The sequence below is a fragment of the Gossypium raimondii genome, chromosome 12, assembly GCF_025698545.1.
Source record: "Gossypium raimondii isolate GPD5lz chromosome 12, ASM2569854v1, whole genome shotgun sequence".
Lineage (NCBI taxonomy): Eukaryota > Viridiplantae > Streptophyta > Magnoliopsida > Malvales > Malvaceae > Gossypium > Gossypium raimondii.
In genome coordinates, this window is record NC_068576.1 from 41,524,631 (window position 1) to 41,549,145 (window position 24,515).

The 24,515-nt window shown below is 32.2% G+C and overlaps 2 protein-coding genes and 1 long non-coding RNA gene across 10 annotated transcripts; 1 reads left to right on the forward strand and 2 right to left on the reverse strand.

Moving 5' to 3' along the window:
• Nucleotides 1-1,905: 1,905 nt before the first annotated feature.
• Nucleotides 1,906-3,164, reverse strand: LOC128035391 (uncharacterized). The gene is made up of 2 exons (XR_008191838.1): nucleotides 3,091-3,164; nucleotides 1,906-2,236 (listed from the first exon to the last, which is right to left on the reverse strand). It is a non-coding gene; the product is annotated as an uncharacterized LOC128035391 (long non-coding RNA).
• Nucleotides 3,165-9,915: 6,751 nt separating this feature from the next.
• Nucleotides 9,916-10,782, forward strand: LOC105764192 (photosystem II repair protein PSB27-H1, chloroplastic). The gene has a single exon (XM_012582703.2). It carries the CDS (start codon nucleotides 10,024-10,026, stop codon nucleotides 10,540-10,542), a length of 519 nt encoding a protein of 172 aa, XP_012438157.1. The 5' UTR covers nucleotides 9,916-10,023; the 3' UTR covers nucleotides 10,543-10,782.
• Nucleotides 10,783-15,118: 4,336 nt separating this feature from the next.
• LOC105764193 (uncharacterized) lies at nucleotides 15,119-18,409 on the reverse strand. Of its 8 annotated transcripts, none has more exons than XR_008192176.1 (5): nucleotides 18,111-18,400; nucleotides 17,689-17,735; nucleotides 16,197-16,283; nucleotides 15,534-15,614; nucleotides 15,119-15,436 (listed from the first exon to the last, which is right to left on the reverse strand). XR_008192176.1 is itself a non-coding variant. In XM_052625872.1 (5 exons), the coding sequence occupies exons 1-4, from the start codon at nucleotides 18,229-18,231 to the stop codon at nucleotides 15,553-15,555; spliced, it is 360 nt and encodes a 119-aa protein (XP_052481832.1). In that variant the 5' UTR covers nucleotides 18,232-18,400; the 3' UTR covers nucleotides 15,119-15,436; nucleotides 15,534-15,552. The 8 variants fall into 8 exon arrangements, 2 of the variants coding, with proteins under 2 accessions (XP_052481832.1, XP_052481833.1); XR_001124553.2 differs by having other exon boundaries at nucleotides 15,534-15,598; nucleotides 16,154-16,283; nucleotides 18,111-18,399; XM_052625872.1 differs by having other exon boundaries at nucleotides 16,154-16,283.
• Between the last annotated feature and the right edge of the window lie 6,106 nt (nucleotides 18,410-24,515).

A 24,515-nucleotide genomic window follows, 5' to 3' on the forward strand; every position in this document is an offset into this window, starting at 1 on the left:
AAACCTCATCCTATATTCCTAGAGTAAGTACATCAAGAATTTTTACCTTATTTAATTCCAAATCAGTTATAAATTATGATAATGAAATTGTTTAATTACTAATCTGTTAATGTTATATGTAGAAATTATTAGTGAATACTAATGAGTATGATTCAAATTTTATTTTATGTTATGAAATTTAAGTAATTTACAATAATAGTGGGAAAATGACTAAATCATAAAGTTAATAAAGTATGTCATGACATTGTATAAAGTATAAAGAGGGTTTAAGTGAAGAAGTGTTAAAGTTATGGTGTTATATGTGATAAATGTGTAAGCTAATAAATAAAATGTAAGTTGAGTCCCTTCCTCCCATTTTATTATTTTAGACAAACTAGGAAAAAGTCACACCTTGAAATAAATAAATATATAGTTAAGATATGAGATTAAATAAGAAATAGGCTTTAGCTTTAATGGTTAAGAGTTAGCTTCCCTCTCTTGTGATTTCAGGTTTGAACCCCTTCTTCCCCTTCTATTTTAGGAATTCGGCCAATCTCCAAAAAGAAAGCAATACTTACAATTAAGTGTCTAAATTAAGTAAGAAATAGGTCTGAGGCTTAATGGTTAAAGAGTTGGTTTCCCCCTTGATAACCCAAGTTTGAGCCTCCTCCTCCTCCCCTTTCAGTTTAATTTCAAATTTCAGAAAAATATTAGGAAAATTGCAAGTGCAACCCCTAGGGTTCACAAACCCTAGGAGTTTAACCAATTCTTTCCTAATTAGAATTCATATCTTGCTCTTCCTTAAAATTCTAATAGAATTAGAATTCCACCATCTTTTTCTTCTTTTCCTAGTTAGATTTTCATATTGCCCCTTTTCAAATCCTAATAGAATTTTCTCTCCATCTTTCTATTTATGCTCTTTTTATTTTATTTTCCTTTTCTATACATCATATTTTCATCCTAATTGTTGATAATTATTTTGCTTTCCCGAATCAAATAATCTTCCATTCAATCGTTCTTTCTATCGGTTTTGTAATTGTCATCAATAGCATCCCTACCAAGAATCGGTAAGTACATCTCGTTTTCGATGTTTAGATCTTGAATTTTTGTAGTATTTGTATCCAACGCTAATCTTACATTTGATTAAACAATCTTTTTTCGGTTCTTGTCAAACCTTTCGATAGTCTTGTCGAATCTTGAAATCAATCATTAATTCATGTGCAAATGTCATTTAAAGGATCATGTTCTGGTGAATCAGATCAGAATCAGGCATAAGGAACATCGATCAGACTCCCGGTGAAAGGTGTGTGTGCTTTTACAAGCGAATTGGGTCAAACCGTGCTTAACATTAGGGTCACACGAGCGTGTGGACCACACGGCCCCTCACACTGCCATATGCCTCTGAAACTCTAGGATAGTTCAAATCTTACACAGCCAAGAACCCTCCGCACGTCCATGTCTACCCTATAGGTAATTTTTTGCAAATGTCATGGTGATAGTTTGTTACACGGCTTGGCCACATGGTTGTGTAACCCTTCCACACGGCTTATAGCACCTCACACGGCCTGACCACATGGCCGTGTGTCCTCTGTTTATAGTTTTGCCCAAAAATTTATGTTATATGCAATTTAGTCCTTGAATACTCCTGAAACTATTTTTAGTGTCTTATTTTATTCAATTGATCCCCTAAAAATATAAATAATGTTAGAATCCATGATTTGATTTGTAACACCCCCTAACCCCAAACCGTCGCCGGAATAGAGTTACGAGGCATTACCGGACATATCAGGTAATTTACGATAATTCTTAATTAAATATTAAACACATTAAGATAAAATCATAAAATCATAAAATATTTTAGTAATTGACTTCATTCTTTTTTTTAAAAAATTTCGGCAGCATTTCTGCTTGTTTTTACATAAAACCCCCTGCAATTAAAACCATTTCATTTTCAAATCACAACCAATTCATTTCACATTCTCAATTTCTATTCCAAATACTTTCTAATCAACTTAATCAACATAATATCAATTTAAATTTAACAATATACTAAATTAAATAAATATAGATAAACTTCTTTCATTATAATTCATAAACTTATAATACTAACATTTTCAACCATTTATATTAAAAACATAGTAACCTTTATACATGTCCTATGTACATGCCACATTACCAAGGAAAATTATACATCACCAAAAGTTTGCTGAAGTCGGGTCTGGCTTTGGATGCTGGTTCGGTACTTGACTTCTACAACCTGCGCACGGAAACAACCGTACGCTGAGTATGCATATACTCAGTGGTATCACTATAATTCAATTATCACTACTAATAAACAATTCAACCTTTTTATATTATCAATTAATTAAATATATAATTATCATTCTTATTTCTTTATTTCAAATTTCACTCTTCACATATACTATGTTACTAAATTTAATTTTATCAGTCAATTTATTTCATTTGCCCCTATTAACTCGACTCGGCCTCGGCGGATACACGGATTCCAACCAACACACCAAGATATCGATGTCGAATAAATAAAGATTCAACACACAAAGTCTTGAACACCGTAATAAAGAATAAGATAATGATTCGACACACAAAGTGCCGAAGTTGAATAAGATAAGAATAAAGATTCGACACACAAAGTGCCGAATCGATGTGATAACGATGAGTCGGCACATAAGTGCCTGATCAGTAAGCCGGCAAATACCCCATACACTTCCATATCCTATGGCATGCCAACTATATCCGACTAGCCCGACTAGTTAATAGGGTATTTAATTCACTTTTCAGTATAAATTTCCATCTTAATTCAGTATCAATTATAATTCCTTAATTCAATCGGTTTCACAGTATTACAGTAATTCTTTACTTCAGTAATTTCACAATTCAATGCATTATGCATAACAATTTCAGTATTTTCACAATTCACTCAAGAATCAAGACAATATTCAAGATTCCATAATTCGGTTCAAGATCGTTTCAATTTCATTACTACATTATAAATTTATTATTTATTAAACATTTACCTTAAAATACTTACCACACATAATTAGCAAATTAAACACTTAATAATAATAAAGTTTGAATTATAGTGATACAAACCGTAATTCCCGTGTCTATTCCTCGTCCACTTTTTCTTTTCCTTTCCTCGTGGATGCCTCGGGTGCGATATTAGCTACGAAAAGAAATTAAGATAATTTTCATAATCATTAGCACAACAATATTTACTTGATGAAATTTTTATCTAACTTTTACTTTAATTTCAATTTAATCCTAACTAAATCTATATATTTTTCTTTCTCAATTCATACCTTCTTGCTACTCAATTTCTTGCCAAACTTATATGTAACTATCTAATTTTTATCATATTTTCATAATTTCGAATTTATTTCAATTTAATCCCTAAAATATAAAACTTATAGTTTCTTTTACAATTTAATCCTTTTTCAATTCTAACTTAAAATTCATGCTATTTAATCCCTAATTCATCTCTTTTGTTCAACATAAACTATACTTGAAAACCTATGAACTTACAAAACATCAACTTAATCCCATCAAAACTTTGTTTTAAAGCTTTTAAAACATTAGAATTAAGAGAAAAGGGCTAATTTGACTTACCAAATTAAATTTCAAGCTTCAAAAACCCTATTTTCCCTATTTTCTTCTTTTTCTTCTTTCTCCCCTGTTTCTCCCCTGTTTCGTCTCTTCTATTCTGTTTCTTTCCTTTCTTTTGCTTTGTTTTTATTTCATTTTATTTCATTTACTTTATATTATATTAATTAATTATAAATATTACAAATGTATGTATTTTATTAGTACACTTGCATTAAATCATTACCATACACTTGTTTCAATCTAACTAACTTATCAAATAAAAATCTCATAATATTATTATTTAATTAACAATTATCTTTTACTAAATTTTCAAGTAAATAAATAAATATAATACACTTATATTTTATTTTTACCACACACTTGGCAAAATCATAATTTATTATTACCCAAAAATCTTATACTAATTATTTAATTACTAAATATCTTTTAATTTAATAATAACTAATAACTAATAATAAATAATAAATATCATTAATTATATAATAAACAAATAAATTCTTAAATTTTATTCCTTTATGCCGCCTCAATCATTTTAAATGGCTTAATTGCCATTTTAGCCCTTTTTACTTTCTTTTAATCTATGATTAGATTTTCACTTCTATTGTAATTTAATCCCTTTTGCTAATTACTCTTAATTGAGCCAAGTTCACCTATCTAAAACCTAATTAAACACACAACTAATCTCGTAAGTATTTCTAATAATTATTTATGACTCAGTTTACTAAGACGGAGGCCCGATAATACACACTTTTCTGGTGCCCACGGATTTTGGGTCGTTACATGATTGACTGAATTATTATATATATGCATGATATGTGAATAATATATATGTATGTTGCATTTATATTTCTGATTGTACGTTCAACATGCCTCATGATACCGTTAAATCAAATCCATGAAAAGTACATTCTTTGCTACTGTACTGATTAGTTAAAAGCATATCTATTGCTGCCATATTGATATGTTATAACCATATTACTCGTTGTCATTTTTATTTGTTATAAGCATGTAATATTACATATCATAGGGCAGGACGCTTTGAAAAGAGGAAGTTCTGGCAGATTAATAATCTGCAACTCTGGTGATTCATCCACAACTTATCTAGAAACTTTAATCTGCAAATATGTTGTGCATTCACAACCATCTGACAACGTATTAACTTGCAACACTGGTGGTTCATCCACCCATATTCTGGTAACTCTTATATGCAAATATGTTGTGTATTCAGAACCATCTGACAGCGTATTAACCTGCAACACTGGTGGTTCATCCACCCACATTCTGGAAACTCTCATATGCAAATATGTTGTGCATTCACAACCATCTGGTAGCATATTAACCTACAACTTTTGCCGTTTATCCATAACCCAGTGTGTAGGGGTGGATGAGTTCTGGGGAACTCTACTATGGTGTGTAGCGGTGGGGTAAAATCTTTTTTGTTAAACCAAATCTGTATTGCATTCATAAAGCATGTGCATACAATTTTGATATTTCTGAGATGATATATGTATATGTATATGTATATACATTGTTGCGTTGATATGATATATCGATATTCTGAAAATACTACTGTGAATTATACTATGTGATGTGATTTTGTATGTTAATCGGTTGCACTGGTTTTCTTGTGATGGAACTCACACTAAGCTTCATTCCTCACTCCCCTCTTATTTCCATTTTCTACAGATAACCCACCAGGTTAAGACGCAAACACAACATTCAGAGGGTCTCGACTCGATTTTGTTAAAATATTTTAGATTTATTATTTGATATTTTTGTTATTCAGAGACTGTATTGTTTTATTCTTGATTTGTGGCATGAGACTCAGATTTTGGGTTTTTAAATAGCTTGCATGACATTTAATTTGAGTTTAGATTGTTGAAATATGATTTTTAATTATTTATGCATAAGATCTGAATTTTTAGTAAAGAAAAACTAAGTTAAATATCACTTTTCCGCTGTTTGATTGTAATTAAAATTGTGGTAATAGATCATTGGAAAACTAACTAAGTTTTCTTAAAATTAGTCATTGACACATAGGAAAGTTAATCTAAATAAGTTTTTCATAACTCGTGAACTTTTCTGAAAATAGATTAAGTTTTTACTAAAATAAATAACTTTTTTTTTAATAATGACTGTTTTATAATCTCTGATATCTCTGCTAGGCTATTTCGGTGGCTAATGTAGTCCTCCGAATTCGGGTATAACGTCTAGACCAAGTTGGAAAGATTACACTTTCACTGTAACTCTACCAACAATTTAGATGAATATGTCGCAGCCATGTAAGATTTACCTTTCCTTTTCTCCATCATCATACTCCACAACTTGTATTGTCTTTTTTGTTGCTCTAGAAATTAAGCAATTCAACTTAATATTAATTGAAAGGTTAAATTGTGTAATCGTATAAAATTTAAGATTTAATTTTTGTAGTTTAAAAGTTAAATATTCATTACTCTTACTTTGTTCAATTCTATAAAATTCTAGTTCAATCATTATTGTTGTTGGTAGTTTTTGTCAACATTTGTCAATTTAACATGTTTATTTTTGTCAATTATATTCTACATCATACGAGGAAAGTTTAATCAAGATTTCAAATTGAAAATTTTGATAGAAAATACTCACAAATTCAAAGACTAGACTGAAATTTTTAAATAAAAAGCAGAACTTATATTTTAACTTTTTAAATACTGAGATTAAATATTAAATTTTATCAAAATTTAAGCTAATTGAAAACATGTAATAAAAAATCATGCAAAAATATTTTACATATGAGTGATAATAGTTGACATAGAAGCTTTATTATGTGATAACCAATAATAGGCATACATAACACAGAAGAAAATAAATACTGAAGTTTGATACCATATTAAATTACAATCAAATTATTTTAAAATTTAATTCATTAGAAAAAAACTTAATTTATTATAGGTTAAAATATGCTCTAAATATTTATACTTTTGTAAATTTGAAATTTAGTTCCTTTATTTATATTTTAGGAATTTAATTTATATACTTTTCAAATTAAAGAAAAAACTTATGTTCATTTGCTAACATGGTTAAGATTTCACATTAAATTCGTTGTTAAAATATTTTGAAATAAAAAAATACTTATTTAATAGTCATGTAAAAAAACAAATAATATTATAATGGACTTAAATTAAATAAAAATTTAACGGTATTAATAATTTTACTTGTATTTTTAAATATAAAAGGTAATGAAATTAAAATTTAAAAATAAAAATAAAATAAAATTTTAATATATATTTAAATTTGAACATGGTGTCCCACAAAAGTGACTTGCAAAATGTTAAATGCTACCAAATAAAACGGAGCAATAAGGGATTTGTATTAAAGGAATAATAATTTTTTGGCACTTCTAAAAAGAAGTTATTTTAGTTTTTAATTTTAGTCCTTAAATTGTTTTGTCAAATCACCTTAAAATAGATGAAAAGTTAACATCATTTAATTTCACTGATGTGATATACACTTAAATGACACATTAACATTTAATTAAAATTTTAAATTTTAAAATTTCAAAAAATTATAAAAATATTTTTAAAATTTTTAAAAATTAATTAAATATTGACATGTCGTCCACATGGCAATCCACATGTATATCAAGGAAAATTTGACAAAAATACAAATTTTAGAGGAAAAAGAGGCCAAAATTAATAGAAAATTAAAATGACTTTCTATTTATAAAGTTGGGAGAACCAAAAAATCATTATATCTATATTGAATGCCTGCGTAAATATTTAGTGAAATGAAAATTGTCTATTGATAATTTTATGCATGCATGTGGTTGAACTTGCATTTTGTTTTTTAGAAAGATAAATATATTTTTATTTTTAGAGATAAATTTCGTTTTTAAAATTAAAAAACATAAAATTGTTTTCAATAATACGAAAAACAAAGAACTAGGCAGTGGCTTTGGCCCTCCAAAAATGGTAGATTTATTATTTATCTCTTTAAAATTTTATGAAATTATATGTTAGTATAATGGTAAAATTACTGGCCTCCAATAATTTATTATTCATCTTTGGTCCTTTAAAGCAATTTTTTGGCTTCACCCTTATGTCACGAGACTAGAACTTTAGTTTGGCAAACTGCGCCGTCTTAGGTGATTTCTTTGTTTCAAATTTGTATAAGTCAGTCTGACTCTTAGGAGGTGAGAATTCTCAAAGACGTCAAAATAAAGCGAAAGCAAACTCTCAAAAGCGAAAAAGCCATAAGAAAGTTAAGCACATCAATTATTTGAGTAAATGCTCTTAAAAGTGTTATATTACTTTGAAGAAATACAATTGAATGATTACAAATGAAGGGAAATGTTTACATTTATAATTGAGCTCTCTCAAATCCGACGGTACAATCTAAACTACATTGGCAGTCAAGATTAAAGCTTATTTACAAGATGGGAGTCCTAAATGATTTAAACACTATATAATCTTATCCTTTAGAATTTACAATATTCACCATGATAACTCTAGTTTTACTGAACTGTTTCACTGGGCCACCAATGTTTCAAGTAAATGGACTTCTCTATGTGTTCCACAAATCGGACTAGTCCATGTGAGTTAAATGAGCTTCATTTAATTAATTGACTTCCATGTAATGGTTTGTATGCATTCGTCTTGAGCTTTGATCCGTGACCCGTGACACTTACATTTATCCTACTGTAAAACTAAAGTTGTTTTACACATTTTCCTATAATTTTGTATGATTAATATTTTAATAATCTAACTGTCAAATTTTATATTCTATTCATATAGATTATACATGTCAAATTTGACATATATTAAAAATTTTCTAACTATTTTTTATATAAAACTTTTAATCGATAAATAAATGTTGGAAACTTATTTGTGGCTTGGAAACCAGACTTTGATAATGGAAAATGGGAGACTTCAAAGTTCAGAAAGCTAGTCTCAAGGAATTAATGCCGGTTTTAAAATCATGGAAAAGGGCCATGGCCCATGGGTTATTCTGTACCACTGCCAAGTCTAACAGTTCATCATCGTCATAACAATGATATGATGATGATGGAGGATTTATTTAAAGCCCACTTAAACTTTGAAATGATTTTAGAGAATAAAATTAGGTTTCCAAACCATGTAGAAAAATGCGGAGTTAGAACGGTTATTCAAGCGGTTAACTAAATTAACCGAAATTTTTGTTCAAATAAATTTGAAGCATGAAAAAAATACCGTTGCAATGTTATTTTTCTTTGCTGTTAATTCAAAAAAGAAAACAAAAACAATACTAATTTAAAATCATCATAACAAACATTGTATTGAAAACAAGAAAATTTGAAACTTGAGCGATGAAATGAAAAAAAAAATGGAAGAAGTCCAGAAGAATAGAAGATGGTTTAGTGTTAAGCGGTGCCCACCCGAACTTTGTTTTGAGTTTGACAATGGGAGGACAAAATATTAGGGCTACTTTCTTTAATTTTTTAATTTAAAAATATGATTTTAAGCCCAATATAATAATTTGTATTCTTTAATTTGGGCTTACATAAAATATTGGATTTATCTAATATATTGGGCCTAAAATATTTTATTTTTAATAATTTTGGTTGATCGGTTAATTATCCGGTTTTAAATCGAATTAACCATTAATTAAAATTTTAAAAAGTCCTTAACCGATATCCGATTGAGTTAGATTCGTTGGTTGATTAATTGAAATAATTTAGTTCGATCAATTAATTTGGTTAAAACCCAATTATGAACACCTATATCATTTGGGTTATAAACAAGGTTGCGATTTCGTTCGATAATAAACTAGAATAATAAAATTTAGGTGTAAGTAAATTTCATTTTGTAATTTTGCTCCTACTGACCATTACAAAATTTTATTTATTTTTGAATAGTTGAATGCTGGATTATTATATACTTAGGGTTGGTTTAGTATTGTTAAACACTTTTGAGAGAAAAAATACTTTTGAAATAAAAACATCGCTGAATAAGATGTTTTCAAGTTTTTCAAAAATATTTTGGGACCATAAAAAGAAGGAAAAAATAAAAAATTTAAAAAGTAATGCTAAACTAAACCTTAATTGAAAATGAAAGCATTGTTTAATGTATGAAATATTTTACTTGTTTATTTTGAATTTGTTTAAAAATAAGTTATATCTATGAAATTCATTAAAAAGATATTGATATTAATATATAGCAGCACTCTGTGTACATCGATATTGACTATGTTGAATATAAATCAAGTCTAAGACTTGGGCACATTGATGAAATTAAGCCTCAAATGTATTGCCACTTGGAGGTTCTTAGAAATATATCTAAGATATCATTGGGTCCATTCGCATCCAAAATTGGATAAGGTGATAAGCCCCCACGTAGCACAAACCCAAAGCTCTCCTGTTTTCATTTCTCAAGCTACCAACACAAGTTCCCTTGCCAACCAAAAACCATGGCCTCCCCAACACTTATAACCCCAACTTCCAAGCTCAAACCCCTTCTTCCCATCAAAGCCAGAGCCACGCAAAGACCGCCATCACCGCCACCGCACCAGCAACCCTTACGGCGTCAATTCTTGTGTCTTGCTGCTGCTGCTGCCGCCACCACCACAGCAAGTCTTGCTCTTGGAGGGGTTCAGTCAGCATTTGCTGCCTCGGATGAGGAGTACGTGAAGGAGACTGCAGAAGTGATCAACAAAGTGAGAAGCACCATCAATATGGACAAGAATGATCCCAACATTGCTTCTGCTGTAGCTGAGCTTAGAGAGGCATCCAATTCTTGGGTGGCTAAGTACAGAAGAGAGAAAGCTTTGCTGGGTAGAGCTTCTTTCCGTGATATGTACTCCGCATTGAATGCTATTTCCGGCCATTATATTAGCTTTGGACCAACTGCTCCAATCCCTGCAAAGCGAAAGGCTAGGATTCTTGAAGAAATGGACACTGCCGAGAAAGCTTTATCGCGAGGAAGATAGAATCACTATTACTCTCACCAAATGAAGCCGGATTTTTGTTTTCTTAAACATGGAGATTTTTAACTTATTTAATTTATGGAGTTCGAGATTGTAAATTGAGTTTCGTGAATTAGGACAAGGTATCTTTTTTCCATATCATGGTTATAAATTACGTACAATATATATTTATATATGTTGCTAGGAATTGTATATCGACAGTCTTCCATATTGTCAGTTTATGGATATCCATCAATTTTAACATTTGAAGAATTGTATCTGACATGTATATTCCAGGTAATTAGGGCAAATTTCCTCTGCCGTCAACATGTAACAATAGAGATACGAAAACAAATTAAAAATTTCTGGCAAACCTGAATTTAAAGGCATTGCTATAATCATATTTTTAGAAAACAATAAAACATTAAACAGGTAATTTCAACCCCAAAAAAAACATTAAACAGGCAGGGCACAAGAGCATAAGCTTGTAGGGATTTAAGAAGTGGTTTTATAGGTCCCCAATGATCCTTCCTCAATCAATAAAGCATAATCCAGAATCCAAAATCTCATTTTTGTGTTCATCCATAAGAATGGATCTTAGCATGCACAAGCAATTAGGCCCATTTTAGGGCTTAGGCTGGTTTGTCAACCATTTTCTGGGCTGAGTTCTAGTGTCACGGGCCCCGGATCATAGCCTATAACAATTGTGCAAAGAGCATCCCATGAAGGTCAATCGATTAAATGAGGTTTATTCGACTCATTTGAACTAGCTTGATTTGTGGAACATGTAGAGAAACCCGTCTACTTGAAACCTTAGTGACCCAGTGAAACACTTATGAAAAATTAGGGCTACCTTGGTAAATATAGAAACTAATTTTAGAAGATCTGTAATCTGATAAGATTCGATTTTGTAATCTTAAAGGATTGAGTCAATCTTTTAAGACTCTCAATTGTAGATAATAGGCTTTAATCTCAACCGTTGATGTAACTCAATTTGTACCGTCAGCTTTAGGGGAGCTCAACTGTAAATAGAGGTCTTCTCCCTCATTTGTAATCATCCATTGTATCCAATTCTTTGTATTTTATTTGAGTAATAAGAATACTTTTAGAGCATTTACTCAAACACTTGGCGTGCTATTGCTTTCTTGTGGCATTTTATGTTCTTTCGTTGCTCTTTCATTTTGAGTTGCTTCCACTTTAATTTTCAGTATCTTGGAGAATTTTTGTGAGAATTCTCACTTTACGAGAGTTAGGCTGACTTAGGTGAATTTGAAACTAAGAAATCGCCTAAGCTCGCACAGACTGTAAGACTAAAGTTCTAACTCTGTGACAGTTGGTATCTGAGCTAAGGTTTCAAAGGCACCGATTGAGATGACGAAAGGAGTAAACGATCAGATTAAGCCAATGGAGACCCGCGGGAGGTCTAGGAAAGCTAGTTGATTGATGGACATGTTGTTGGCTTTGGAAGGGCGAGTGATCAATCTTGATGAATCCATGGGGGATATGAGTGAGACACTTGAGGTAGTCGAGGGATGCATTGCAGAGTTGGACACGATGGAAGAGAAAATCAAGGAAGTCGTGTTGGAGTCTCTTGGTTCCAATGTGGAAGAGATGCTAGGGGTGCTCAATTCTATTACAGATAAGCCGACAATGGGAGATAATGCTCTTAAGGTCACGGTGATAGCTTTGAAAGAGGAAACAATGGCCAAGACGAGAGGTTTGAGCACAAGAATTGAATAGCTCTAGGGAGAGCTTGTTGTGTGTCGAGTCGTCGTGGGTAAATGAGTGTTGGGTGCAACACTAAACTGTGAGATAGATATCCCCAAATCGAAGATGCTAAAGAGAGCAAGGTTTGCAAGGGAAGTGAACAACTTTTTGTCGAAGATGGAGCAATACTTTCATGTCGAAGACATCAAGGATGATAATGCTAAGGTAAATACTATTGCTAGATATTTTATTAATTTTGCTCTTCTTTGGTGGAAACGTAGGTCCACAAATGAAAAACGTGGTCAAGCTGTGATTGGAACTTGGGAGGAGTTCCAAAATGAGTTCAATGAGCAGTTTTACCCCCAATATGTTGAGAAAGAGGCTCGATCTAAGTTGTGCCGGTTCTCGCAACAAGGCTTGTTGAGACTATGTGAAGGAGTTCAATGAACTGATGCTCCAAATCATGGATTTAAATGAGATGGAGGCATTCTTCCATTTCATGGATGAGTTGAAGCCATGGGTCAAACAAGAATTAGAATGTCGAGTGGTCCAAAAACTTTTAAAAGCTATGATCATGGTAGAGTCCTTGGTCGAACTTGTTTCAAGGAAAAACAAGTTAGAGTTTTCTTAACCCAAGGATAAGGGAAATAATGGGGAAGATAAAGAAGGACAAGTTGAGTACAACAATAATTGTGGCAATGAGAAACCATGAAATGGGAGGGGAAAACCCAACAACTTGAAGGAAAAGAAGAGAGAGATACAATGCTTCTTATGTGGTGGTCCACATATAGTAAGTGATTGTTTGAAACAATCTGTATTTTTTGCTATCAAATAGGATGATGAGCCAAAAAAAGCACCCATGAGGCTTGGTTCGATCGTGCGTGGCGTTGACTCTAAGAAGGGCAAAAAAAGCGAGAAAAAGTTAGTAGAGTGCTTCTTATGTAATGGTTTGCATAAAATGCGGCACTGTCTAAAGCGATCCAAGTTGTCTGATATCAGTAAAGAAGTTGAAGCAGATCCTAAGGAGGAAAGGTTATCGAAGCTTGGATCAATGATACTTAATCTTGCTGAAGTGAAAAGGGGTTGCAAGCTAGAAGGGTTGATTTTTGTGGACATTAACATCGCAAGCCGAAGGAGGAGTGCTCTTGTTGATATGAGAGCGTTAGGCTAGTTTATATCGGAGAAAGCCGTGGGCAAACTTGGTCTCTCAGTTAGCAGATTGACTAAGAGGATCAAGATGATTATTTCCAAAGAGGTCTCTACTGTGGGATTAGCACAAGGAGTTGAACTACAAATCGGCGAGTATAAAGGCAAAGAAGATTTCGAGTTAATACATTTAGGTGATTATTACGACTTAATTCCTTGACCAGATTAATGTTGCCTTAGCTCTTTTTTCCGATTGCGTTCATATATTGGATGATTGGAAACTATGATGTAACACCTCTTACCAGAGACCGTTGTCGGATTCGAGCATGAGGCATTACTTGACTTAACTTAAAAGTTCGGGGCATAAAAATTTACTTTTAAAAGTTATTTCACTGTTCATAATAAGGCTGTCCACCTGCGCAGCAGTCACTAAATCAATTATAACTCGAGCTAAGAAACTCAAAATTTAGATCCATAAATTTTCCCTAAAACTAGAATCATATATCTTTTTACCATAAATTTTTTAGAATTTTTGGTTTAGTAAATTAGTACAGTTTATTAGTTAAAGTCTCCCCTGTTTCACTGATCGACTGTCCTGACTTCTCGTCACTAAAAATATACTCATATGGTACAGACTTCATATGGTGTTCTCACTTGTTTCTACAGAAAATATACTCAATAAAGAATCTAGAAATATAAATTATAACTCATAAATATTTTTTTAAAATTTTTAATGATTTTCCAAATCCAGAATAGGGGATTCCGAAAACCACTTTGACCTTGTCTAACTAAAATGCAAATATCTTAGAATACATAATTCCTTTGTCTGCACCGTTATTTTTCTATGAAAATAGACTCAATAAGATTTAATTCTATATCTCATCCACCCTCTAATTCATTTTCTACTATCCTTGGTGATTTTTCAAAATCACGTCACTACTGTTGTCTCAAAACTGATTCACTACCAATTTTTACTTTTTCAGGATTTCTATGCATAATTTATCACCTAGACATTTATAACAACAAACACCTTCATACTTAGCCATTTTAATAACTATTCATCATCAAATATTTACATATCATCTTTTGGTCATATCTTAAGAATATACAATCGAAATAACCAAGTCCCTATACATGCCATAGCTCGAAACATATATCGTCTTAAAATACCAAGTTGTGGTGGTTGATAGTGTAAACGCTCTCCGATGTCTTCAAGATCCCGACTATGCTTGATAATACTATATGGAACACTACACCAAAACAGGCTTTTAGTGGCGTTTTTTTAGGCCTTTAGCGCCGCTTTTAAGCACCGTTAAAAGTATTTGCGGCGCTTTCACTAGCGTCGCAAAAATGCCACTATTGATAACGTCGCTAACTTTTGCGGCGTTTATGCTAAAGAACATGATCTTTAACGGCGCTTTACCCACAAACGCCGCTAAAGAACATGATCTTTAGCGGCGCTTTACCCACAAACGCCGCTAAAGAACATGATCTTTAGCGGCGCTTTACTCATAAACGCTGCTAAAGAACATGATCTGTAGCAGCGCTTTACCCACAAACGTCGCTAAAGAACATGACCTTTAGCGACGCTTTACGCGCAAACGCCGCTAAAAGTACGTTCTTTAGCGGCGTTCATGAAAAAACGCCACTAATTGTGGCAAATTTGTAACATCCGATTTTCATCCATATACAAATCCTTTTAACATAAAATCCAACCAAAAAGGGCAAATTTAGATGATACTTCAAATTCAATGAAAGATATATGATATAAATTGATAACTGAATTATAATTCAAAATATTCTTACAATAATATTAAAATTAACAATGTTAAAAATATTTTTACAGTAACTAAAGCACACTAAAATGTTTACACAATCAACTCCCAGACACAGGTGCAACAGTAACCACAAGAAAAAAAAAGAAGGAAAATACACAAATCCAGAAACAACAGTTTTTGGCAATCACTTTTTCAGGAGTAATACCGAAAAAATAACCCCCTGGTTTAAACAAAAATGACACATTACTTAGAAGTCTCCTTGCTTTGTCTTTAGTTTCAAATCTTAACTGCAAATAGAAGAATAGAAATGCATTTCAGATTCATCATATTTGTTCACATGACAAATCAAAACCCAATGTTCACAACTTAAACTACACAAAATACCTGCAAATGCTGCAACAGACTAGATCAGCCTGAATGTCATTTTGCAACAGGGTTTCCAAATTATCCTGTCAAATGAATGTGCTGTCAATCAAAATCTTGTTAGATGAAACATATTTCGGCAGATCTTTATGGGAGAAATGAAGGTAGTTTGTAACTAATCATTTTGCAGCAAGCCGGGTAGTTTGCCTTCAATAATGAATTTTTTTATGTAAAGTCTAATTGAAGGTTGTGCAGTGGACACCTAGCTAATTTCCATTTGTGCAGCAAATTATAGTAGACTACTGCATGCTTCAGCCCTAACAAACTTTTAAGAAGACATTTATATAATGTATTAAACAAGTTTTTAAAAAGGCATAACCTTTATTTTTAGATAAGGTATATATCCCACATAGGTATGCTCAACTTTTTTAAGGATTTTAATATATTTGGAGGATCATGTTCATGTATCCATGTCCAAATATGCATCAAACACAAGTGTCAAACATGAGCACTTCAGAAAAAATGATGAGTTAAGAGTAACATAGATATAGTAGCATAGATCCCCCATGTCAACACTCAATAATGATTAATGGCTAAGAAGGAAAAAAAAGAATTAGGTACAATAATTTCAGATATTGTGCCTTTTGTCAGATTCAACTGTTCTAGAATGAATTCTTCAACAACCTCCATTGAGACCTTATCAGTCACAACTGAGAATCTGGCCATAGATGAAAAGCTAGAAGCAGAGAAGCTCAAAAAATCCAGTAGCAGCTGCAAAATTAAGTTTACCAAGATAAATAGAACTTTTAAGATAATAAGAGATATTAAAGAAGTTTCAAAATTGAAGAAAATATCTTTACAAAATTAATGTTACTATAGGTGAATATATATATATGAAACAGATGATCATAATCATCAAAACTCCTAGTTGACAGCAAGCACTCTTCATTTTATTTAAAGCACCCGTGTCCAGCACATATGCAAACAAAGGTACCGGGATATGATTCTCCAAGGACATGTCCAAGTCTGAATAACATAGCATATTATAAAAAATATATAGATTTTAAACAACTGAACCGAGGACCAATATAAAGTCCTCAGTTAATCATGGATTTCTAAAGCTTAATCCTGGCATATTCATTATATCATCCAAAAAAAAAAGCATTTTAGGAAGGAAAAACAAAAATAACCTTAAAAAATCCAAATCAACAGGAAAAATATTTTCTGAAAACTTAAGATGATCAATGTAAAAAACCCCACTATTTTAACTTGAAGCAGAACCACTTTGAAGTTTAACTATAAATCTAAAATGGAAAAACTGAAAAGAAAAGACAACATAGACTCCATATCCAATGAGGTTAAAGAGACAAATAAAGAGGATTGAGGCAACAAAAACAATATAATTTTTTCTTTTTAAGAAAATGAAATCTATCCCACATTAGAAAGAAATATGAAAAATGCTCAAATAACTCAATGTGAAAGTGAAAACTAAGACCTAAAGCTAATCTTATAAAACATATATATAATATAAAAAGTTAAGAAAGAGAGTAATTTTGTACAAAAGAAAAGTTTGGATCAAAAAAGGAAATAAACTTTGAGTAATTTAATTATATAAAATAATTAAAAACAAAGACTAAATTGGAAAAAGATTTGTTTTTCCATAATGAAAAGGAGCAAAACAATGTTCAAACTTCAAAGAAAATTATGTGAAAAAGACTTAACAAAGACAATATTAATAACATATTTTTTATTTCGTAGAAAATGGTAAGAAACACATACAAACTATGAATCCAAAACTGGAATTTGGCAAATACATAACACAGGCAGAATCAATCTTATGTTCAAAAGCAAATGTGCTTACCCGCCCCCCCTCCCCAACCCCTCGCCCAAAAAAACCATCAAAATAAATATTAAAAGTCAATGCTGTTAATAAAAAATAAAAAAAAGAAACTTTGAATCTAAAAATGAAATTACAGGGGAAAAATTAGTTTAGAACTTTGAATGTGATGGGAAAAAGAAACAAAAGCAAATATCTTTACAAAGGGGGAAAAACAAAAATGTGGAATGAATATTAATGCAGACATTATAAGCAAAACCCAGAAAACATAACAAATTACAAATAAAAAAACACAGAAAATTTAACCAAGAAAAACGGATCAAATTGAAATAAAATTACCTTCGATCTTTTGTGTTCTTCTTTGTCTCCAGAATGGGATCTCCCTGCTGAGAAAGCAGAAAAAGAACACAAGGAACAATCCAGGTCAGGTCGGATCCAGGTACAAGGCCCATGAGCAAAATAATGCAAAAAATAAAAATTCAAATAATAGTTGAAACAGAACTAACGGTTCTAGGAGAAACTTGGACAAGCCCAGATACAGATTTATACACTTAAGGTAGCCAAATTTTTCAATGGCAGAAAAAATGAAAAAAAAATGTATATATATACAGAAAAAGGAACTGAAATCTTGTAGAAAGAGAACAGGTGGCTCACTTCTCGGACGTGGATAAGCAGACGGAAAAACAACGAAAATGAAGCACAGATTCAAAAGAGACGATTTAGGAGCAAAAGTTTTATATTTATTTATTCATTTGCCTTACTAATAATATCAAATTCCAAGCAGGAAAGAAAGATTGAATTCCAAGCATTGATTTTAAATGTCAAAGGAACGATGACGCCTTCGCCGAAGATCTCCGGTGTGTCAACATCGTCGACTTCCATGGCTTAACCCTGGTCGTCTGGGTCCGTCACGAATTCCATCGGCTTCTAAGATTCTAGGGATTTCTTCCCCCTTTTCTTTAGGCTTCTAGGGATTTCTTTCGTTGTTTTAATTTTAATTATTTTTGTTGAAATATCTTTCCCCTCTTTTCCTTACAATAGATTATGGATTTTGCGGCTAAAAAAATTAAATTTTTGTAGTGAAACAGCACGTTTTGAAAAAATTTAATACATATTTGTGGCGTTTTTTTGTCTAAACGCCGCTATTGCTTACCTTTTGTGGCATTTTTCTCATAAACGCCGCTAATGGTTGATTTTTTTATAATTTTATATTTAATTATTATATAATTCATAATCCATAATCCCTAATTATTTAAATACTATAAGAATAAAATTTAAATTATTTAAAAAAAAAGAAAATCAAGAATTGTAGATTTAATGTTGATATTATAAATTACTTGTAAATTCAAATAAAAATCTATCTTATCTAAACATTTTAAATATATATATATTTTTTGAAATTGTTAAATTTCAGTCTATATAAATGAATCACCATCCTGTTTCAACATTAAACTTTCGAAATTTCAATGGAATTTAGAAAATATTTTGTTATTTTATTTAATAATTAGGTGTTTTTGTGAGATAATAAGTAAGAAATTTAATTGACATATTATCTTAATATGTTATAAAAATACTGTTATTATCTTAATTATATTACTTACGTTCTAATGATTTATCGGACCTATTCCATACACATGTCAAATCAGAAAAATAATACAACAATTCTGTAAAAAAAAATTCGATGTTTACTTCAAATAAATAAGGAAAATAATGATTTGAATGTTTCAAAATTCAATTTTAAACCGAAAAATCAAAATTTAGAGGCAAAAAAGGATCTTTTTTGATGAAAACTGCAACAATCCGCCTTCGGCCATTTGTCAGCGCGTAGATCTCGAAAAGTTATTCGAAATAAAAAAAATCGTCTCAATTGGACAACCGAGCCAAAAGTTATGGCCTTTCAAAGTTTTCCAAGCTAAAAAACATAAACTGTTCATGAATTATTACTTCAAAACTCACCGTTTCGTTTCCATTGATTTCACCGCGCACCATTTCAATTGATTTCACAGATCCCGCCTCTAATCCTCCCAAAATTTGACATCCCTCCAACTCTACACAACGATTCAAAATGCTTTCTTTTTCAGGCAAAATACCAAAAAAGCCCTATATTTTTAAAATTTATCGAAATGGGCCCGGTATTTTATTATTTACCGGAATGGGCCATTTTCTCCGAAATCGCGTCCACGTCAGCGTGATATTAGGGAACGTGTTGAAACCCTAAACCCCAAATCCCTAACCTAACTGTTGAAACTTTAAACCCTAAATTCCTAAACCCTAACCACTAAATCCCCTAACCCATAAATCTCCCTAACCTCTAAAGCATAACACTTAACCCCTAAACCTTAATTCACAAACCCTAAATCCATACTCGGCCTACTCCTTAAACTCTAAACCATATACTATAGTGATAATTAATTCAATATTTTTAAATTAATACTATCTCTTTTACGATTATATAAGAAATTATTTAATATATAAGCTAAAAAAATCAGTAATGTATCCAAAAAACTTTAAAATTATTTTAAATAATAGTATTTTAATTTTTCCATTTTTAACAAATATTTCAAATTATTTTAAATCCCTGAGCATTAGCGGCGCTTTTGTAAAAACGCCGCTAAATCCCCGAAATCTCAAAAAACGGCGCCGTTGAGTTTAGTTTTTTTTTACGGCGCTTTCCCAAAAACGCCGCTAAAGCCCTGAGCATTAGCGGCGCTTTCTTAAAAACGCCGCTAAATCCCCGAAAGCTCAAAAAACGGCGTCGTTGTGTTTAGTTTTTTTTGCGGCGCTTTCCCAAAAACGCCGCTAAAGCCCTGAGCATTAGCGGCGCTTCCTTAAAAACGCCGCTAAATCCCCGAAAGCTAAGAAAACGGCGCCGTTGGGCTTAGTTTTTTTTTGCGGCGCTTCCCAAAAACGCCGCTAAAGCCCTGAGCATTAGCGGCGCTTCCTTAAAAACGCCGCTAAATCCCCAAAAGCTCAGAAAACTACGTCGTTGGGCTTAGTTTTTTTTGCGGCGCTTTCCCAAAAACACCGCTAAAGCCCTGAGCATTAGCGGTGCTTTCTTAAAAACATCGCTAAATCCACGAAAGCTCAGAAAACGGCGCCATTGGGCTTAGTTTTTTTGCGGCATTTCAGCAAAAACGCCGCTAAATCCCTGAGCATTAGCGGAGCGTTAGCGGCGTTTTTTAGAAAGCGCCGCTAAATCACCGAAAGCTCAGAAAACGGTGTCGTTTGGCTTAGGTTTTTTTGTGGCGCTTTCTTAAAAGCACCGCTAAATCTCTGGAAGCTGGGTAAACGGCGTCGTTGGGCTTAGGTTTTTTGCGGCGCTTTCTGGAAAACGCCGCTAATTCTTATTTTTAGCGGCGTTTTCCATAAAGCACCGCTAATGATCAATCTTTAGCGGCGTTTTTTATCCAAACGCCGCTAAAAGCCTGTTTTGGTGTAGTGAAAGAAAAAGAAATAAAAGAAATAAGCATAAAGCTTAGTAAGTTTACAAGTAAATAAATAACAACATTTATCATAAACAATTATATTCATAAATTTTTATTATGCATTAAGATCTTTACTTTCTTCTTTACTTACTCTCTTACTCGTTTACTTTCTTGCTTGCTTAACTTACTCCTTCATTGCTGAAATTTCTTTTCTCAACTGATAACTGAGATACTCTTAATCTTATTAACTCACCTGAACTTGTCAATTAGGCTTTTACGTGAACTTTCTTGTAACATCGTATATTTATTAGCCCGTTGAATCACTTGGAATACTAAGGATACCCGGTCTCCTGTCTGAATATAACATGCCAAAGCTATGTCCCATACATAGTCTTACATGGGATGTTTCTTGTACTGCCAATGCCATAACCCAGATATGGTCTTACATGACATGGTCTTACGGGGGACCTCTCATCTTGGTGCCAATGCTATGTCCCAGACATGGTCTTACATGGGACCTCTCATCGCGGTGCCAACGCCATGTCCCATACATGGTCTTACACGAGACCTCTCATCTTGTTGCCAAAGCCATGTCCCAGACATGGTTTTACATGGGACCTCTCATAATCTCAATGATGCCAATGCCATGTCCCAGACATGGTCTTACATGGGATCTCTTTACCTAAATGTCATGACATTTGTATCCAATACATTCCTCATGTTTCAACGGGGCCTTTTAACACTGATTCTCTGTCATCTCATACTTGAGTTAACATTAGATATTTTCATGAAATAAATACATAATTACTGAAAAATAACAGCATTAATAATTATCAAAATATTGCATTTATTTACCGTAAACTTACTTCGGTACAAAATATGATCAAATCTAGCACTTTAGTCCTCAACCTTTTTCTTTCCCCGGTCTAACTCCGAATTTTGTTCTTCTTGATCTATAATAGAAAATTTAGCTTATTTAATACTCACATTCATCAAAACAGTCCTTAACTCGAACTTTGACAAAATTACATTTTTACCCCTAAACTTTTGCATATTTATACTTTTGTTCCAAAGCTCGGGAATTAAACTTCATCCCTTATTCTTATGTTTTATGACAAGATGAACATTTTTCCCTTCTATGGCAACATCAAATTCCCACTCTAACACTTACTTGTGAACATTAGGTATTTTTACCAATTATGTCGTTTTACTCGTTTTCACTTAAAATCAGTTAGCAAAAGTTGTTTAACATAATTTCAAGCTTCATATTCTACCATAAAACATCAAAATAAACACATTTCACCTATGGGTATTGTCGAAACCATTTTTTGAAAACAAAAATGTAGTCATCGACTTAAAAGACGAAAATTAGAGTCGCCACCGATCTTTTAAAGAGGTGTGATCAGATCACCTTGAAGACGATTTTAGGTCTACAAATTTTGAGAAAATAAGTTCAGGAGTCGGTTACGCACGAGAAAGGGTTAGCACCCCCGTAACACCCAAAATTGGTACCGAATTGATAGTTAAATGTCTTAGTGTCGAGAATTTGAAAAGATTTAAAAATACGATCCTTCCTTTTTTATTAATATTAATTTTATAAGAGATGCCTGGATAAATCGAAGCGGATGCTAAAGACCTTCTTGTCTCAGAGTAATAAAATGTCACACTCAATACGTTAGGACACGACATTTTTAGTACTCGAGACCGAGCTTGTCTTTTGATTTTCAAAACTCTTGCGGTAAAGTTAAAAAGGGATATTCAATTGCCTTAAGTCAGATGAAAAATTGAAACCCAATATGTTAGGGCACAATTTCTCAAAATTCTTAGTCATTGAATATAGCCTTGATCCATTTTTTTTTTAAATCCTCATTTCGAGGAAACAACGTGTCACATTCAATACATTAGGACACGACATACCGAATTCCCAAGAAAGAGTTTTTATTTATGTGTTTTGATTAAAGAAAATTTTTGATTATTTAGAATCAACGAGGAAAATTGGAACCCAATACGTTAGGGCTCAATTCTCTCGAGGATTCCAAATTTCGAGTATTGCGTTCTTTTATGGATATATTGGTTTTAATACTTAAAATAGAGTATAGCCATTTTAATAAAATGCAATGTAATGACAATATGTATCGCGAAAGAAAAAATCGTAAGCTAAGTGTAAACTAATGAACAACAAAGAATCAATAGAATACAAATAAACAATACTAGCATACATAAGGGCAACTATCTTATATTACACATTATACTAGCATTCGAAGGCTAATGAATATAAAGTCAATCAAGGTACCAAACAAATTAAGCACATGAAATTATACCAATTTGTAAAATAACTTAAGTAATATGAAAGAAGGAAATTATAATTAAAATGAATTTCAAATAAATAATATATATATATATGAAAATTTGAAATAAATCAAAATATAGTTAAAATAAATACTACATAAAATAATAGTATCTAAATAAATTTAAAAATAAGTATTATATCGAAATGCATAAAGTTATATACAATAATCTAGATAAGTAATATATGAAAATAATAATAATATAAATAACATACGTATATACTAATAATAGTAATAAAATAATTAATAAATTAATAAAAAACGAATAAAAAATGGTTAAATCACAATTAGATCTAAATTAACAAGAAATTAATAGAATTAAAACAAAGTGATGAACTATATTGCAACGCGCGAATTATATGGGGGCTAGGTGGGAAATATTCCCTCTTTTCCAAAACACGGCGTTTTGCACGGACCTAATTAAAAACAAAATACTAAAATGCGGGGCAAAATTTAAAGGAAATAAAAAGACCTATTTAAACACGCTATAATAATCAAGGGACCATTTGCGCAAATATCCCTCTCCATGCCAGAACACGCGGATCTATCGATTGTGCAGGTCGGGTCATCGATTTTGGTTCACGGCACCGTTTTAGAGCCACTGATATGGCTCTAAACGGTGCCGTTTCTAATGATATGTAAGTGGCTCAAAAAACCTAAAATCCCTAATATTTGACCACCTCCCTTAAACAAGTAGAGAGAAAAAAAAGAAGAAAAAAAAAACAAAGCCCCCATTTTCCTCTTGCGTCGCTCTCCAGCTCTAAATCTCCATTCACCCTTCGACTGTGACTAAGCGATAAGGATTCGACGGCACCGATAAGGTAAATCTCTCATCCTCCCCGCCTCCTTCAAACCAAAAGCCTCATCAGACTCTGATTTGAACGGAGCAAATGAGGTTTCTGCGGTGCTTGCACGAAGGTAAGTATTTTCTTATTCTTCTTGTATAAAAAAATCAAAACAGATCAAAAAGAAAAATAAAAAGAGAACTTTGGGAATCACCTTCAAAAAAACTCGGCCTCTTTGTTTTTGAACTTTTTTGTATTGATATTGTGTGCGTAGCCTTTACAGATTCTGAAAAATGGCTTTATATAGCCGAAAAAAATGAAAATTATAAAAGAAAATGTATTTTGCTATTTTTTCTTATTTTTCCTTTTTTACTGTCGATTTCTGCTTCTTCTTTTTGTCCGTCTTTTGTTGCTTTGTTTGTTGCAGGTGTACGGAGGCCGTACGGTGACGCGTGTGAGGAGTGGCTCGAAGGTGTGGTGGCGCACGCACGAGAGGGGAGCGTACTGGCTGTGGCACTGGTGCTAGGGCTGAATGCCTAGGGTTTCTGCTTGTGGTTAAGGCTAGTGGGCTTAGGGTTAGATGATTGGGCTGACTGGGTTGGGGATAT